This window comes from Eriocheir sinensis, chromosome 43 (assembly GCF_024679095.1).
Source record: "Eriocheir sinensis breed Jianghai 21 chromosome 43, ASM2467909v1, whole genome shotgun sequence".
NCBI classification, from domain to species: Eukaryota; Metazoa; Arthropoda; class Malacostraca; order Decapoda; family Varunidae; genus Eriocheir; species Eriocheir sinensis.
In genome coordinates, this window is record NC_066551.1 from 8,462,157 (window position 1) to 8,481,822 (window position 19,666).

Here is a 19,666-nt window from a genome sequence, read left to right on the forward strand (position 1 = left end):
AGGCAGAGAAGGAGGGAGAGAGGGAGGAAGGAAAGAATGACGGGAAGGAAAATAAAGTCTAGAAAAGAAAGAAGGCAGAGAAGGAGGGAGAGAGGGAGGAAGGAAAGAATGAAGGGAAGGAAAATAAAGGAAAGAAAAGAAAGAAGGCAGAGAAGGAGGAAGAGAGGGAGGAAGGAAAGAATGACGGGAAGGAAAATAAAGGAGGGAGAGAGGGAGGAAGGAAAGAATGAAGGGAAGGAAAATAAAGGATAGAAAAGAAAGAAGGCAGAGAAGGAGGGAGAGAGGAAGGAAGGAAAGAATGAAGGAAAGGAAAAAGTAATAAATAAGTCAAAAAGGAAAAGAGAAAAAAGGAGCTAAGCATTCGTAAAAAAATAATGAGCGATAATTATTCACGCGACTCATGATGAAAACTTAAATGCATTCGAGTCCTTTATTTATTTATTTTTTTATATATATATTTTTTTTGAAGATGCAAGGTGATGGTGGTGGTGATATTGATGGTGATGGTGGTGATGGTGGTGACGGGTGGTTGAGGTGCTTTCTTCTGGGTGGTTGACTGTCTCTTTACTGGTGCGTGGAGGGGGGTGGGGGGGGTGAAGGGGTGAGGGGTGAAGGCGTGTCACGTGCAGCCCCTCCGTCACCCCTTCCCCCCTCCGTCTCCCCTTCCCCCCTCCTCCTCCCCTCCCCCCCCTTCTAAACAGACCAAAATAATCACCGTGGAGGAGGGACGGAAGGAAGGGAGGGAGGGAGGGAGGGAGGAAGGAAGGAAGGAAGGAAGAAAGGAAGGAAGGAAGGAAGGAAGGAAGGGGGATAGGAGCAAGGAAGGAAGGAAGGAAAAAAGAAAGGAGTAAAAAAGGAGGAAGAAAGGAAGGAAGGAAGGGAGGAAGGATGGAAGGGAGGAAGGAAGGAAGGAAGGTAGAAAGGAAAAAAGGAAGGAAGGAAAGAAGGAAGGAAGGGGGATAGGGGCAAGGAAGGAAGGAATGAGAAAAGAAAGGAATAAAAAATGGGAGGGAGGTTACGGAGGAAGAAGAAAGAAAGGGAGAAAAAATGAAGGAAAGAGTAAGAAAAGGGTAAAGGAAAGAAGGAGGGAAGGAAGGATGGAAGGAAGGAGGGAAGAGCGGGAAGGATGGAAGGAGGGAGGAAAAAAGGAAGGAAAAGATTCACATATCGAAGGAGAGAAGAGCAAATTAAATCAAATAGATAAAGAAAATAACAAAAGAAACCAGGACAAGAAAGGAAGGGAGAAGGAAAGAGGAAGAAGGAGAAGGGAGGAAGGAGAAAGGAAAAATTATGATCGGGGAGTTAAAAGAAAGGACTGGAGGAAGAAAGGAAGGAAGAGGAGGAGGAGAAGCAATAAAACAAAGAAGGAAGGAAGGAGGAGAGGAGAGGAAGGCGCGACAGATGGCAGAAAAGAACGAAAAGAGATGAACTAAAAAAAAGGAAGAGAGGGAGGGAGGGAAGGATGACTGTGTGCGTGTTTATGTAAAAAAAAGAAACACACACACACACACACACACACACACACACACACACACACAAAGGCACGCGCACACACACACGCACAAAGGTACACAAGGTCATGAAGGGTTAAAACTACTTTCTAAAACTAGATTCTGATCACCCGAGACACGATGGACTGTGACTGACTGACTGACTGGGGAAGTAAAAAACCGAAGACGAGAAAGTGTCAATCTGTAAAAAAGAACTTCCACGAATTACTGAAAGAGTGAGGCTCATATTTTCACGCATTTCGGAGCTTACACACCCACATTTGACAAGGCTTTCCTAGAAGTTGTGGGTATGTCCATGGGTTACTTTATGAGCCTAGTGATAGTCTGACAAGGTTTCTGTACCATATATGTGAAGGATACTCATGAGAGATATTCTTATGCATTTCGGAGCTTACACACACACAGTTGATAATGCGTTCCTGGAAGTTGTGGGTATTTCCATGGGTTGTTTTATGAACCTAGTGATAGTTTGACAAGGCTTCTGTACCATATATGTGAAGGATACTCATGAGAGATATTCTTATGCATTTCGGAACTTACACACCCACATTTGACAAGGCTTTCCTGGAAGTTGTGGGTATTTTCATGGGTTAGTTTATGGGCCTATAGTGATAGTTTGACAAGGCTTCTGCACCATATATGTGAAAGATACTCATGAGAGCCCGACTAATCTCTCTTGTGGCATTTATAGGTATTTGTTGTGAGAGCTGAAAGCGTTTGAGAGGACGGGGCTGAGATGCAATTACTTATGTGAGTGAGAGAGAGAGAGAGAGATGATCCAACACCATGCCACACAGGATCTGCTGCTTCACGCCCTGACTGCTTGACTGACTATTGAGTGATGCCTAATGAATGGTTTGTTAAATGTCCGACTGACTTGGATAACGAACTAGCTTTCCAACTGACTGCCTGACTGACTAACTATTAGAGAATGACTGTTTGGTCGAGTTTCCAATTGACTGGAACAACCAACAACCATTCCAACTGATTGATTAACTGGCTGACTGACTGACTGACTGACTGTCTATTTCGTTGAATACTGACTAAGTGGCTCTGGCTGAGTTACCAACTGAACGAATGCCTTCTTCCTGATCCGCGATATGAACATCAAACAGGTTTAATAAGGTTCTGGACCACTTACAGTTAATAACGGCGAACCTGGCAAAAAAAAATATATATATACTCTGCGCCAGAAAGAAGAATAAAGAAAGCTGAGGAATATGTAACCGACACTGACATTTTAACAATATTACAAAACCGAACGACATATCTGACCGAGAAGAACTAGAAAACTAAGGAAGCATTTAACCAACCCACCAAACGACCGACTGAAGGACTGACTCACTGCCTGGCTGCCTCGCTGACTCCCTGCATGGCTGCCTAGCTCTTCACTGGCTAAGGGGAGCGCTTAACACCACTGCGCGAATATTTTAAAGCCACATCGAACTGAGTCATGAAGTTAACTGTAAGGCAACTTGACCCACTGAGTAACTGGCACGCCGACCCACTCACTCATTCACTCCCTCACTCACTCCACTGACAGCCAAACCTCAAAGCGTAGTTGCCCCCTTGAAAAGAAAACGGAGTGAGGTAAGAATAGCGAGTTTTTAAGCATTTTCTTCTGCGATTTGGTGATTATGGTGTGTAGTGTGCTGGTGGTGGTGATAGTGGTCATAGGTGGTGGTGATAGCGGCGTACTGTCTAGATAGGTGTTGCACTGGAGGTGGAAGTAATTGTGAAAAACTGTGGTCTTCGTTTTAATGGGTGGTGGTGATGGTGATGATTGTGGTGGTGATGATGGTGGTGATGCTTTTGGTGGTGATGGTGGTGATATTTAGAGTTACTGGGTGTCTGAATGTGTGGTTTAATTCTGCGGTTGGTGATTTTAGTGGTTTGTGTTATTAGTGGTGGTGAGGGGAGTGATGGTGGTGGTTGGGAGGAGGTGGTGGTGGTGATGTTAGTGATGGTGGTGGTGGTAGGAGGTGGTGATGGGGGAGATGGTAGTGGTGGTGGTGGGGGGGGGGGGGTAGGAGGAAGCGGTGATGAGGCCTGTTTCAAAATATTCCATCAAGCCAAAAAAAAAAAAGTTACGCCGTACTTTTACTAAGCTGATGTAAGAAAAAATTATAATCCATAAAAGTCTTGCAATATTACTTCCTCGTGGAGTGTAAGTCGTGGATGAAGGAAGAAAACAATAAATGAACGAAGAAGAGAAAAATTAGAGAAACAGTTAAAAGAGGGTTAAAATAAAGTGATTAAATAAATGAAAATAAATAAAAAAATGAAACTAGATGAATGAATAAATAAATAAATACATAAACAAAGAAAGAAAGAAAGAAAAGAGAAAAATAGAGCAACAGTCAGAAGTGATAAACTAAATAAAAATAAATGAATAAAGAAAATAAATGAATAAAGAAAGAAAGAAAGAAATGACAAAAAATGAATGAGGAAGGGGAAACTTAGAAACAGTCAAAAGCAATGAAAATATGTGACAGCTTAGACATTGTTGCTAATTAAACGACAGGTTGTTGAGTGCATACCTGTGTACAAAATTAAGCACACACACACACACACACACACACACACACACACACACACACACACACACACACAAGGAAAAAAAATGGAAAAATCTTACATGAGAAAAAAAAACGGAAAAAAATAGTATAGAGGTTAAGGCAAGAAGTGAATGGCTGATGGAAACACGAACTTTACGAGAAAAAGTAATATTCAATTCTTGTTCTTCTTTTTATCTCATTTCCTCACTTCTTTTCCCGCTCCCTTTACTGCATCATCTTCATACTCGTCTTCCCCCCTTTTATCTCCCTTCCTTCTAGTCTTCCTTACGTAGCTTTTCTATCTTATCTTTCTCTCTCCCTTGTTCTTTCTAGTTCCTTTCCCTCCCTTTTTATCTTCCTTACGTAGCTTTTCTATCTTATCTTTCTCTCTCCCTTGTTTTATTCAGTTCCTTTCCCTTCCTTTTTATCTTCCTTACGTAGCTTTTCTATCTTATCTTTCTCTCTCCCTTGTTCTTTTTTATTTCCTTTCCCTCCCTTTTTATCTTCCTTACGTAGCTCTTCTATCTTATCTTTCTCTCTCCCTTGTTCTTTTTGTTCCTTTCCCTTCCTTTTTATCTTCCTTACGTAGCTTTTCTATCTTATCTTTCTCTCTCCCTCGTTCTTTTTAGTTCCTTTCCCTCCCTTTTTATCTTCCTTGCGTAGCTTTTCTATCTTACCTTTCTCTCTCCCTTGTTTTATTTAGTTCCTTTCCCTCCCTTTTTATCTTCCTTACGTAGCTTTTCTATCTTATCTTTCTCTCTCCCTTGTTTTATTCAGTTCCTCTCCCTTCCTGTTTGACTCCTTGCAATCCTCACTATCTTTATCACTAACCTTTTTTCCCTTCTCGGCCTCATGCAATCTTCACTTCATTGTTCTCTGTTCTTCCTCTCTATTCTCGTCTACCATTTTTACTCCCCTCCTTTCTTTCTCGCCTCCTTGCCATTTTATTCCCTTTCTCTCCCTTCTTTCTTATCTACATGCCTCCTCCCATTACATTTCTTACTATCTTTTTCTTTCCTCACCCTTTTCGTCTTTTTTTTTTTTTTTACAGTAGAGGAGACAGTGCAAGGGCGTAAAATAGAAGAAGAAAACAATAATGAAAAAAAAAAAAAGCCCGCTACTTACTGCTCCATCCCTCCATTCCTCTCTTTCCTTCCTTTCTTCTTCTTGTCCCCTCACCCATTCTCATTTCCTATCGTTCCCCTCCTCGTCTCTTTACCATTTTCCTTCCCTTCCCTTCATTTCTGACTCTCTTTCCTCTCCCTTTTCTTCTTACCATCCTCCATCCCTCTCTTTCCTTCCTTTCTCCTTCTTGTCCCCTCACCCATTCTCATTTTCTATCGTTCCTCTCCTCGTATCTTTACCATTTTCCTTCCCTTCCCTTCATTTCATACTCTCTTTCCTCTCCCTTTTCGTCACCATCCTCCATCCCTCTCTTTCCTACCTTTCTCCTTCTCCCTTTCCCCATTTCCTATCGTTCCTCTCCTCGTCTCTTTACCATTTTCCCTCCCTTCCCTTCATGTCTTATTCTCTTTCCTCTCCCTTTTCGTCTAACCATCCTCTATCCCTCTCTTTCCTACCTTTCTCCTTCTTGTCCCCTTTCCCAATTCCTATTTCCTATCGTTCCTCTCCTCGTCTCTTTACCATTTTCCCTCCCTTCCCTTCATGTCTTACTCTCTTTCCTCTCCCTTTTCGTCTCACCATCCTCAATCCCTCTCTTTCCTTCCTTTCTCCTTCTTGTCCCCTCACCCATTCTCATTTCCTATCGTTCCTCTACTCGTCTCTTTACCATTTTCCCTCCCTTCCCTTCATGTCTTCCCCTCTGACAGCCTCTTCCGTCACGTACCTTCATCGGAGCCGTCGGGACAGTCTAGGTAGCCATCGTTGACGTACTCCAGGGCCACGCAGAGGGACGCGTTGGCCCGACACGGCTGCTCCACCGCCAAGTCACATCCATACTCGTCTGGGGAGGGAGAAGGGGCGATGTTATTATGATTGTTGTGCTGTTATTGTTAGTATTGTTCTTATATATTGTTTGCGAGGATGGCGAGAAGACGAGGAGGGGCAAAAAGGATGGTGATAAGGGGAGTGAGTCTTGCAAGTAGTCAAAAAGTGTTATCATAATTATTATCACTTGTTGTAGTTGTATGGTGATGGTGGTGGTTGTGGTGCTGGTAGTGGTGGTGCTTGTTATAATAGTTTTAGAATTCGCGAAGTATTATTAAGTGCTATGTATTTGTTTTGTTTTTTTTGTTTACAGGTTGTGATCGTAGTAGTAGTAGTAGTAGTAGTAGTAGTAGCAACAGTAGTAGTTGTAGTAGTAGTAGTGGTGGTGGTAGTGGTGGTAAGGCGCTAGGTAGGGGGGCGGGGGGGGAGGTGGCCGGGGTTAAGAACGGTGGGCGGATTTCATTAATAGCCGAAATTACACCTCGTCGTGGCCCCCAGGTAACGCTAGACTCAACGCCTGTAATGTGTGTGTGTGGGGTGAGGAAGGCAGGGAAGAAGGAGGATTGAGGAGGGGAAGGGAAGGTACGAAGGAAGTACTGATAACGGGACTAAATACTCGTTGCTACAGCTTGGTACTTTTCTTCTCGTCCTCTATCCCTCCCTTGCATTTTACCGTACAACAATAGCAAACGGATGAATAAAAGATGAGAAGCAACGGAAACAGGAAGAAGGTTACTTTCCCTTATAGACAGCGCAAGGAATAATAAAGTAAAATGACAAATATTAGATAATACACAAAGGAAGAAAGAAAACAGACAGCCTTGGAAATGAAAACAAGAGAAAGCATGAGACAAAACAATGAACCGCAAAAAAGAACAATAAAATATAATAATAATCAATAATATATATATACGACGGCAAATACGACTGACAAAGACACATAGAAAAATAATGTCAGCTAGAGAAATGGAAACAAGGGACTGCACGAGACACGATGCAGAACGAAAGAACAATAAAATAAAGTAATGGTTAGTAATATGTGACGGCAACTTTTACGGATATGAGAACAAAGAAGAAAAAATGTGAGCTTGAGAAATGACCACAAGGGAATGCACGAAACGACACGATGCAACGCGGAGGAAATGAATGGAAAGGGAAGGGAAGGAGAGGAGAGGAGAGGAGAGGAGAGGAGAGGGGAGGAAAGAGAGGGGAGGAGAGGAGAGGAAATGAAAGAGAAAAGGAAAGAAAAGGAAAGGAAATAAAGAAAAGGAAAGGAAAGGAGAGAAAAGGAGAGGAGAGGAAAGGAAAGGAAAGGAAGGGAAGGGAGAGGAAAGGAGAGGATAAAAGAGGGAAGGGAAGGAAAGGATAGGAAAGGAAAGGAAAGGAGAGGGGAGAGAAAAGGAAAGGGGTGGACTGGAAAGGAAAGAAAAGGAGAGAAAAGGTAAGGAAAGGAAAGGAGAGGAAAGAAAAAAGAAAAGAAAGGAAAGGTAAGGAAAGGAAAGGAAAGGAAAGGAAATAAAAAGAAAGGAAAGAGAAAAGAACGGAGAGGAAGTCCTGAATACGTAATGCCGGCAGGAAAGACGGAGGAAAAGAAACAAGCATAACGACCCGAGAAGAAATATTGTTGCCAGAAATAAAAGAACGGAAACCCTCGCACATTCACCCACGAAGGTTCACGAACGTGCTGCAAACGGCGCAAAAACGTGACGTAAAAAAAAGTCCCTTCACCTGAACCAAAGCAGAGGTTAATGAAGCAGACCGGCAGGTGTTGACACAGGTAAAACACAGGTGACCCAACCCCCCTTAAACCTCCCTCTTCCCCCCTCCCATTCCAACGGTGCCAAGGATGAAGAGAAGATGGATGAAGAGAAACTACAAGAAAATGGATGAAGAAAAACGATAAGAAAATGAGAAAAAATACAAGAAAATTATTAAAGCGAAATGATAAGGAAATGGATGAAGAGAAAAGATGAGAAAATGAATGAAGAGAAAATAAAAGAAAGTTAATTAAGGGAACCGATAAGAAAATGGATGAAGAGAAAATAAAAGAGAAACGGGTGAAATAACGCCACTGTCAAGAGAAATCAGATGAAGACAAGAAGAAACAATGGAGAGAAAAAAAAAAAAGCGAAATCACTGCAGCGGAAAAAAAACGTATCAGGCAAAAAGTTTATAGAAGTGAATGACAAAAAATGTATAAAAAGAAAAACAATGAAATAACTCCGCCATAAAGATTAATTAGACGGGAAAAAAGAAAACAATCAAGAGGGGAAAAAACTAAATCGCTGCTGAGTACGAATCGTGAGGCAAAAAGTAAAAACAAGAAACAAAAATAAAAAAGTAAAAAAAAAAGCTAAATAAGGAAAAAAACAAAAACGACTCCACCGTAAAATAAGTGACGCAAAAATAAGAAAAAGGAAAAAATCTATATAATGACAAACGAAACCACTGAAACGGAAAACAAATGACACTCCAAAAAAAAAGAGAGGAAAAAGCTAAATAAGGAAATACAAAACCACTTCACCGTAAAATAAGTGACTCAAAAACACGAAAAAAAGGAAAAATCTATATAGGGAAAAAGGAAAACGGAAAACAAATGACACTCAAAAAAACAAAAAAAAAGAGAAGAAAGCTAAAGAAGGAAATACAAAACCACTCCACCGTAAAATAAGTGACTCAAAAACACGAAAAAAAAGGAAAAATCTGTATAGGGAAAAACGAAACCACTTCACCGAAAAACAAATGACACACAAAAAAACAAAAAAAATATATAAAAGCTAAATAAGGAATAACGAAACCACTTCACCGTAAAACAAATACTACTAAAAAAAAAGCTAAATAAAACGAAAAACAAAATCACTTAACCGAAAAACAAAAGACACTCAAAAATACAATAAAAAGATGAACGACAAAAGCTGAGCGCAAGAAAATTTAACAAAAACAATTACTAATATTCAGAAACACGCACCGTCACGCCTCGCATTACCTTCGCCTTATTACACTTAATTACGCCGATGAGATTAATCCATTACCCCCATCATCGTAGTGGTTTCGTATTACTCTCCTGTAGGTTCAAATTTACCCCAAGGATCACGTAACAAAGGAGAATTAAGAAACATGCAGCGTTACACATCACGTTCTATCCACCCTCATTACAACCAATTACACCGAAGAGATCCAGCCAAATTATTACTCATGTGTTTCCTAATCTGTCCTCATTTTATCAAGAGCATTTAATTATTTTTTTTTGTGGGGGGGTAATTTTTTTCTCGCTTACTCGTCATATTTTTCCTTTTAGTTAACATTTTCATTGCTGTTCATTTGCACATCTCTCCAAATTTATTCATTGCACGTTAACGCTCCAATATGAACCATGCGATAGAGGTAATAATATCCAAACCACATATCACTTATACCTCCGACTACACCTGAGATCAAACCAAATACACCTGTTCTAATTAATTCCATGCAGGTAAAGGCTCCCACAAGAACCATATGACAGAGGTAAAGATAAAAATATGCAGAATTACACCCCCATGCCACCTTTACTCCATTACCTTCGACTACACCTGTGAAATCCAACCAATTACACCTGTCCTAATTAATTCCATGCAGGTTAAGGCTCCGGCAAGAACCATATGACAGAGGTAAAGATAAAAATATGCAGAATTACACCCCCATGTCACCTTTACCCCATAACCTTCGACTACACCTGTGAAACCCAACCAATTACACCTGTCCTAATTAATTTCATGCAGGTTAAGGCTCACACAAGAACCATATGACAGAGGTAAAGATAAAAATATGCAGAATTAAACACCCATGTCACCTTTACCCCATAACCTTCGACTACACCTGTGAAACCCAACCAATTACACCTGTCCTAATTAATTTCATGCAGGTTAAAGCTCCCACAAGAACCATATGACAAAGGTAAAGGTAAAAATATGCACACTCACTCCACCTGTCACCTTCACCCCACTACATTCCATTACACCTGAGATCTAGGCAATAACCGTAACCTCATATTGTCCTTATTTCTTCCCCGCAGGTAACGGTGATTGAGGCAAAACATTTACCTAGCCCTTCCCTCACGCTCCTCCCTTCCCCCTTCCCTCCCCTCTTAACCCTCTCTAACCCCCCCACCACCTCCCTCACGCTCTTACCCTCCCCTCCCCTCATGCCCCCTCTTCCCGCCCCCCAGCTCCTAGAATAAAAACCACATCGTCGAGGAAACTTGGCAACACTGCGAAAGGTTAGTGGGGCTTCGTGATGATTCGGGAGTTTGGGAAGCAGTGGTGCCACGTCGTGAATTACCTGGCGATGTTGTTACTCAGTCTGCCTACACCTGTCCGTCTGTGTGTGTGTGTGTGTGTGTGTGTGTGTGTGTGTGTGTGTGTTTTTCTCTGTGTTTGTTTATATGTCTGTTTGAATGTGTGTCATGTACGTATGTATATATGTATGTAAGTAGGAATGTCTGTGTCTGTCTGTCTCTGTCTATCTGTCTCTCTATCTTTGTCTGTCTGTCTATCTGTCTCTCATCGGTAAACTCAATGTATGTATAAATAAAATAAAAAAACATGATACACAGACGAGGCGTAAAAAGTATCGTGACAATACAATTTACAGAGAGGAAAAAAGATAAAAATGCAGATGGCTCGTTTTGCTTCACGGTCTAAACACCTTATGCACACACACACACACACACACACACACACACACACACACACACACACACACACACACACACACACACACACACACGCGTCATACCACTACAGCACTTTTTTCCCTCCTCCTGTTCACTCTTTTTTCCACTCTCGTTCGCTTCTTTCCCTCGTCCCGTTCCTTCCCCTTGCACGCCGCCATCAGGAGCTTAATTATATTCGGTAAACAGTCTCGTTGCAGGGCAGAACACACTAAGTCGCGGTCTGTTTGGCGTCTCCTGAGGTGCATTGATACGCCTCTTCTGTTGTTCCGAGTCCCGCTACGCCAGGCACCTCCTCCTTCTCCTCCTCCCCTTTCTCACCTCTCCACCTCTCCCTCCCTCTCACCTTTCCTTCCTTTCCTCCCTCCCGCCCTCCTTCCGTTCCGTCAGTGTTCCTCTTCCTCTTTCTCTCTCTCTTCTTGTTCCCTTCCTTCATTACCATCCTTCCTTCCTTCCTTCCTTCCTCAGTTTTCTTCGTTATTTTTTTATCTCATTATTTTATGTTACCTTATTTATCCTAATCTTATCCACAGCATCTTTTATTTTTGTCCTTTTCTTCTTTTCTCTCACTTTCCCACCTTCCTTCCTTCCTTCCTTCCTTTCTCAGTTTTCTCTATTGATTTTTTTTTCTCCTTAATTTATGTTACCTTGTCTATCCTCATCTACGCCGTCTTTTATATTTCTGTCTTTTCTTCTTTTAATCTCACTTTCTCGCCCGTTTTTTCATCTTTATTTCATGTTCCCATCAATGTTTTTTTTCATCTTCACACATCTTACGTTTCTTTTTTTCACTTTTTTGCCTATTTTTCCTCCTACGTTCATGTAATTTTCCTTATATAATCCTCTTCTCATCCCTCTACTTCTCATTTATATCCCTTACCGTGTTCTCTTTTCCCTTCCTCCCTCCTTCACCTACATTTCTATTTCTCTATGTTTATTTTACCTTTTTTATTCTTTACTCATCTTTCACCTTCCCATTTTTATCCATAACATCCTCTTCTCTCTCCCCTTCCCTCCTTCACCTACATTTCTACCTCTCTTCACCCCTTCCTATCCTATCCTTTTCCCATCCTTCATCTTTACACTTTCATCTATATCGTCCCTTTCTCTACAAGCCTTTCCTTCACCTACATTTCTACCTCTCATCCCCCCTTCCTCTCCTTCAGTCTCCTTCACCTCCATCTTCCTTTATCCCGCCATTAACAGTTCTCCATACAGTTAAAAACACGTATCACCCTCCTTAACAGCCCCGTAATTAATGCAACACCTTATTTAGTCCAGGTGATAATGACCTCAAGCGGGATGATAGGTGTAATTAGCCGTTGATTCACCTGTGTAAGTGGGACGACAGGTTACGGTAAGGGTACGAACGAACACACACACACACACACACACACACACACACACACACACACACACACAGGAAGAGGCCTATTAAGTTAGTGGGTTCATTATGAGTGACGTTAGGAAGTACAAGGGGGGTCATTAGGCCGATGGAATGAGGGGAAGGTGTGGGAAGTGAGGGAAGGAGGAAGGGAAGGGAAGGGAAGGGAAGGGAGGGGAGGAGAGAGGGAGAGAGGTGAGGGAAGGTGAGGGGATGGGAAGCGAAGGAAAGAGAAGGCAACGGAAGGGAAGGGAGGAAAAAGAAGTTGATGAAAGGGTGGTTAGGGAAAGGATGTGAAGAGGAGGGAAGGGAAAACATTGGAAAGGAAGGGGGGGAAGGAAGGGAAGAAAAGAAGGGAAGAAGGAAGGAAGAAAGGAAGGAAGGAAGGAAGGGAAGAAAAGAAGGGAAGAAGGAAGGAAGGAAGGAAGGAAGGGAAGAAAAGAAGGAAGAAAGGAAGGAAGGAAGGAAGGAAGGGAAGGGAAGGCTAGGGAAGAAAAGGAAACGGAAGGGAAGGGAAGGGAAGGGAAGGGAACAAAAGTGAGAAAGGAATAGGAAGAGAAGATAAGGAAAGTGAAGGGAATAAAAGAGGGGGAAAAAAGATGAACCAAGGGAAAGCAAGAAAGAGGAACGGAGTGGAATGGAATGAAAGAGAAGTGAAAGGAAAGGAAAGGATGGAGGTAAAAGAAACAGGGTAACAGAGGGAACAGTAAGGGAAAGGGAATCCAGAGGGGTGACTGATGTGATCTTTGTCGTCTTGCTTTATAGTTTTCTTTATCTCGTGACCTTTATCAACCTGGATGCTGGACGGCAGGTAGGCGAGCGGCAGGTAAGTGGACAGGTATGTTTTTCCAACCTGCTCTGACGCCACCTGTGGATGCTGGGGTGCAATTGTCCAGTTCGTGTGTGAGGTAATCAAAGGCTCTGTAACGAGATTGGGACAAGCCGACCACCACTGACAAAACCTCAACCACCGCTAACAACATCACCTCCGCTACGTGATAACAAGTAACTATAATACGTACGACTTAGAGAGATGTTAAGATGTTATGAAAAGAAAAATGAGTCTAAACTTCAACAACTACTACTACTACTACTACTACTACTACTACTACTTCATCAGTCCGCCTTTCCCCGCGTGAAGGTGTAATTACAGCAGGCGAAATGAGTGACTGAAAGAGATGGTCAGCTCGAGTTGTTACATCATTATTTGCTGGTCCGACCTATATAATTACCGGTCAGTGTGTGTGTGTGTGTGTGTGTGTGTGTGTGTGTGTGTGTGTGTGTGTGTGTGTGTGATGTAACCCTTCAGTGGTGACTAGGGCATCAGTGGGGGGGCATGGGAGGAGGGGGCAGATCGAGGCTGACCCACGTAACTATTGGACCCTGTACACACACACACACACACACACACACACACACAGAGAGAGAGAGAGAGAGAGAGAGAGAGAGAGAGAGAGAGAGAGAGAGAGAGAGAGAGAGAGAGAGAGAGAGAGAGAGAGAGAGAGAGAGAGAGAGAGAGAGAGAGAGAGAGAGAGAGAGAGAGAGAGAAATAAACGTCTAATAATAATCACTGACCTTCTCTCTAACTTTACATTCACGTCTCGTTTTGAACCGAAAGGAAACATGAGATGACCTGAATTGAGGTGAGCGAGGCAAGGTCACCCTGTCACCCCCTCCCCCCACAACCCCCAACCTCTTACCTTCATGCCCATTGCTCTGCCCCTCTCCTCCCCCCTCCCCCCCCCCCCTCCTTGTCTCCAACCTAACTCCTGACCACACCCTTTTCCCCTCGCAAAGCCTCCTCTTTCTCCTCCTCCTCCTCTTTTTTATCTCCTTTTTCTTCTTCTTTTCCTCCTCCTCCTCCTCCTCCTCTATTCCTATTCTTTTACTTTCACATTCCATCACATTCTCCTCCTCCTCCTCCTCCTCCTCCTCCTCCTCCTCCTCCTCTTCCTCCTCCTCCTCTTTCATTATCTCTCCCATGACTCTTACCAAACACCTCTTCCATTCCTCTTACTCGACTCTCAAATTATTCTTCTTTTATGCTTTCTCTCCTCCTCCTCTTCCTCCTCCTCCTCCTTTTTTATCTCTCTCCCGATCTCTCCTCGAATGATAATCTCCTTCGCCCTCGTTACGTAGTCGCTTACCTGTACTCATTTATTCTAATTAACCTGCTATTCCCGGTTATTTAATCTGCCTTTTAAATTTCTGACCTCAGTAATTCCACTGTTTCATTTACTTTGCTTCGCTCTGGTTACCTCCACTCTCTCTTTTCATCCTCTCCTCTCCTCTCCTCTCCTCTCTTCTCCTCTCCTCTCCTCTCCTCTCCACTCCCACGTTCTCCCTCGTCCTTCTCTTCGTCTTCTTTCATTTTCTCTGTTTTTCTTCATTATTTTCACTTCGTTTGAATGCTAACTTTGTCTTGACTGAATCTATGTTAGTCAAAACCACATACACTCTTCTAGCTACGAAGAAGATGAATCTCTCTAATCTTTATCTTCCTCCCTCTCTAACTACCCACATACTTACCTGTATACATATCTAACTATGTCTCTACCTCCTCAGCATCCCCACCACTACCGCCGCCACTCCAGGAATTTCCCCTCCATAACCCCACCACCACCGCCACCACCACCAAGAAAGGTCACGCACGCCACACCACCAGAGAGAGAGGAGCGTGTCTTCCCGCCGACAAAGGTTGCCAGAGACCCTACCAGAGACAAGGCCTTCTGCTACAGGAGTTTCCAAGGGAACGTCTGGGCTCGTTTAGTATGGTGTCTTGCAAATCCCATACCATGATGCTAATTCCACCTTTCACTGTTTTTATGTCGTCCACGGAAGGGGAGAGGGGGAAGGGGAGGAGAAAGAAGGGGAGGGTTTCGTGTTGAGAGGCGGCTGGCGGTAGTCAAGGACGTTCAAGTATATAATGTACCTGGCTCGTGGTTCTTGTGATTCTATTCGTTTTTCGTTCCTTTATCTCCATCTCGCACGTGCACGAGGGAGTCTGACAGGTATTTCCGAGCCTCAAGTGGGCTACGTGTTATGTATGTGACCACCTGTCCGAACGTGTATCTTACCTCTCTGTTCTGTAAGTCACTCGACCGCTTGTTTTTCTTCACTTATATAACACGAATTGCCCGAGGGTTTAACAAGAGCGGCGCCGTGAAATGAGATCCGTCTGGGTGTGTCTTGATTAAGCAACTCACTCCAGCATTTGTAACCGCCAACAAAGTCTCGTAAATCGAAGTCAGTCTGCTAAATCTATCTACTCAGTTACACACATGAACCTATCCCCTTTAAAGGCCAAAGGTAAAGACGGGTGCATATGCTATAGCTGCGCGTGGCTGCGGTGTTCATCTCCGTCGCATTAGAGCCTTTGTTCCTATCCTATCCAATTTTTCCACACACCAGCCTAGTTACCCTCAAATCCATCTATTGAGTCCACTAACTTGCTCAACTGTTCAACCCCTGAGTGTGTCGATTAAGTAATTCAATCCTATACATTTCCACACACCAGCCTAGTTACCCTCAAATCCATCTATTGAGTCCACTTACTTGGTCACTCACAAACCTCTCACCAAAGGGACATGCGCAATTTTTCAACCCCTGAGTGTGTCGATTAAGTAATTCAATCCTATACATTTTCACTCACCGGCCTAGTTACTCTCAAATCCATCTATTTAATCCACTTACTTGGTCACTCACAAACGTCTCACCAAAGGGACATGTGCAATTTTTCAACCCCTGAGTGTGTCGATTAAGTAATTCAATCCTATACATTTTCACCATCAACCTACTTACTCTCAAATCAATATACTGAGTCCACTTACTTGGTCACTCACAAACCTCTCACCAAAGGGACATGCGGAATTTTTCAACGCCTAAGTGTGTCGATTAGGCAATTTAATCCTATACATTTCCACCACCAACCTACTTACTCTCAAATCAATCTACTGAGTCCATCTCCTTGGCCATACACTTAAACTTATTATCAAAGAGGCACATGCAACATTTTTACATCTGGTGTGTTTCGATTGAGCAATTAGTCCAGCAACCGATTCCCATGTAAACTGATCTATTGAGTCCAGCATATCAAGTCATCCGCTCACTCGCACGCATGAACATGACTCCAAAGCCACACATCAAAAAACATATATTCCTAAACCTGCATTCACCGCCAGGCCCACGTATACACTTACAGGTGAGTCTTGAGGAATAATTCAACAGGTAACATCACTCACCCAAACCCGATAGCAAAGTGCTGAGTCCTACATATGAAGTCGCCGATGACTCTCCATTATAAAACTCACCCAAGCAGGTTCCCACATACCCACGCACGCCGGTAAGGTACGAACACACACACACACACACACACACACACACACACACGGACCTGCCCATATACGGTAATTCAGCACACTCGTTCCCATAATGCACAAAAGAACCCACAGTTGCCAGACCAAAGCAAGACCTCATGTTCCAGCTCTCGGCGGCGGGTGATTACAAACTTGCTCCCCATCACTCACCGACGCGGAGCCGCCGAGCGTGAGGCGTGAGTCGGCCACCCTCAAGCAAATGAACAAAAACTTGATCTTTATTTGAGTGAGTCCACGCCTCCATAATGAGTATCCCGCCTGATAACTTAATGGTGTGCATGAAGCGTGACGTTGAGGCTGAGAGTTGTATTGTAAGACATTTCGCCGCCCAAGAACACATATTTGACAAGGCTTTCGTAGGAGTTGTGGGCATTTCCAGGAGTAGTTTTATGACCCTGGTGGTAGCTTGATCCTTCTTATGTACCGTGAACCTCAAGAAACACTCATTAGAACCCGACTGCCCCCCTCCTTGGCCTTTAGAAATAGATATGAGAAGCGAGTGTCTTATAATATCGACCTTAGAACAATCAGGATGTGTAAGGACCACATTCTTAAACATTTCGGTGCCCAAGTACACGTATTTGACAAGGCTTTCGTAGGATTTCTGGGTATATCCATGGCTACTCTTATAACCCAAGTGGTAGTATGACCCTTCTTCTGTACCATGAACTTAAATAGAGTTAATTAAAACCCAATTCATTTTCTTTTCGACCTTTGGAAATAGTTGATGTTAAAGGCGGATACGTCTGAGAATACTAACTTAAATGTCTTGGTCTTGGATACTGGTTATTATCATCCGTTTATTCATCAAAACCCCTGATTACCTGTCTTATAAGGTATCGAACACCTCATAATTATTACTCATTATATTTACCATCTAATACATATTACTAATCATAATACTTAAATGATCTTACCTTGAACAGACACAACGTATATCACTTCAGGTAATCCAAAATTCCCTTGACACACATCACCAAAACAAACATACTTTTCTTTATATACAACCCAGCACACAATCACTACAGCTCGATCAACCGCACCTTTTATGCCGGCTACGTATTTAACCCCACCATGACCTAACACACCCAGCGCCTCGCCCCGAACACTCCCTCGCCTACTATCACTATCGCAAGGCCGCGGATATAATCACATAAACGTACTTTACCTAATATACAACACTACACACATTCGCCACAACCCGATCAACGGCACCGTGTATTCCAGCTATCTGCCCCACAACATGACCTAACACACCCACCGCCTCGCCTCGAACACTCCCTCGCCTACTATCACTATCGCAAGGCCGCAGCTAACACCACTCAAGCGTACTTTTCCTAATATACAACACTACACACCTACATTCGCCACAACCCGATCAACGGCACCTTGTATTCCAGCTATCTCCCCCACAACATGACCTAACACACCCACCGCCTCGACCCGAACACTCCCTCGCCTACTATCACTCCATCGCAAGGCCGTGGGTACCGAACAGCCAGCCAGATACTTGACACCTGACCATCGCCTTGCACAAGTATAGTTTCTCTTTCCATTCACACGTCCCGGACACGCCCAGGCTTGCCGCGGCGCTGTGCCTCCGCGCCACACACGCCCTGCAGACTTTTTGGAAACCTAAAGTGTAGAAACTACGAGCTGTGACAACTGTAACATTACAAAACGGTAAAACTCTCAACGACTCCGCCTTTTGATGTTTTTGTGCGTCGTGCACGTTCGAATTTCGGAGCCTGTCGTGTGTAAAAGCTAAAAGTGTGTAAAGTGTGAATTCTTGAAGCTGAAAAGTGCAAACTGGAGAAAACTTTAAATTTGTTGACTTGAAAAATCTCCGAAACATGACAGCTCTGGAAATGCAGGAAAATTTACATACGCTGGCCTTTCAAAACTTAAATTCAAGATTAATAGAGCCACAAAAATAAATGCCACTTTTAAATATATAGTCCAGACAGTATACTGCAATGAAACAAAACAACAAAAACAATAACCTTTGCACCTTATGTAATGACCCGTAAGATATAAACAATTGAATGACTTGGAAACACTGTGAAATATATCGAGCGCGGAGCAAACTTGATCAACTCGAACCGAAAACTGAAAGAAATTTACCAACAAACACACACAAAAAAAATAATAAACTCATAATCGAAAACCCCGCACTGATATCCATCGACGCATGAAGAAACTATTGCACGCTTAAACGGGTAGTTAGGAAATATTTATGAACTCAAATAACACAAAAACAGCATGAAATATTATAAACACACACCGATACAACTTCATAAACTTAATAATGGTCAAAGCCACAACGAAATATATACTCCCACAAAATAAGAACATTATTTATATATTGTAATGAGAGACGACATGAATGAAATCTTTTACGTACTCAAAAGCGAAAACGGTAAGGAAAAAAAATACAGAGAAACAAGAAGACAACTTAATAAATACAAACTCCCGACACTCGAAAACGCTGCTATGAAATCGATAAACACCCGCAGCAAGAAATCTTTATAAACTCGAAGAACCAGAATATGACGCTGCACCCCCCCCCTCCCCCACCCCTCCCCCCATCACCACCCCTTCAAGCATCCCCGCCCAGGTCACGATGCGGGTGCCCACTACTCACGCCAATGCATGCCCACGGACGCCCCAAGGTTACCTGCGCTACTTGGCTCACCTGCTGGGCGTCCCGTTGCTCTCTCTCTCTCTCTCTCCCTCTCTTATTATGGTGGTGGGGAGGCCAACTTGCATATTTAAACAGCCTATAAAATGGGTGTGGTTTGTTATTCCCGTGATAGAGAGAGAGAGAGAGAGAGAGAGAGAGAGAGAGAGAGAGAGAGAGAGAGAGAGAGAGAGAGAGAGAGAGAGAGAGAGAGAGACAATAATGTGACAGAGAGCAAGCCAAAGCCACGCCCTCAATGCTAACGAAAGAATAAGGAAGGGTCGCAGGGAGGGAGGGAGAGGAGAGGAAGGGAGGAGAATCAAAGACAGCTGGAGGCAGAAACAGAGAGAGGAAGCAGCCTGAGGGAGGGAACGGAAAGAAATAGAAAGGGGGATTAGGGGTAAGGGAGGGTAGGGAGTGTGGAAGGCTGGGAACTGAGGGGATGGGAAGAGGTGCCGGGAATGGAAAGCGAAGGGAAAGGAAGAGAAAGGATGGGAATTGA

The 19,666-nt window shown here is 43.2% G+C and overlaps 1 protein-coding gene across 4 annotated transcripts in view; it reads right to left on the reverse strand.

The window, feature by feature from the left end:
- The window catches only part of LOC127010435 (uncharacterized), a 150,060-nt gene that overhangs the window by 104,096 nt on the left and 26,298 nt on the right, over window positions 1-19,666 (reverse strand). For all 4 annotated transcript variants that reach the window (XM_050884586.1, XM_050884583.1, XM_050884585.1 and 1 more), the window contains exon 2: window positions 5,916-6,032. In XM_050884586.1, the coding sequence (XP_050740543.1) occupies window positions 5,916-6,032 (117 nt within the window). The remainder of the gene's footprint in view (window positions 1-5,915; window positions 6,033-19,666) is intronic.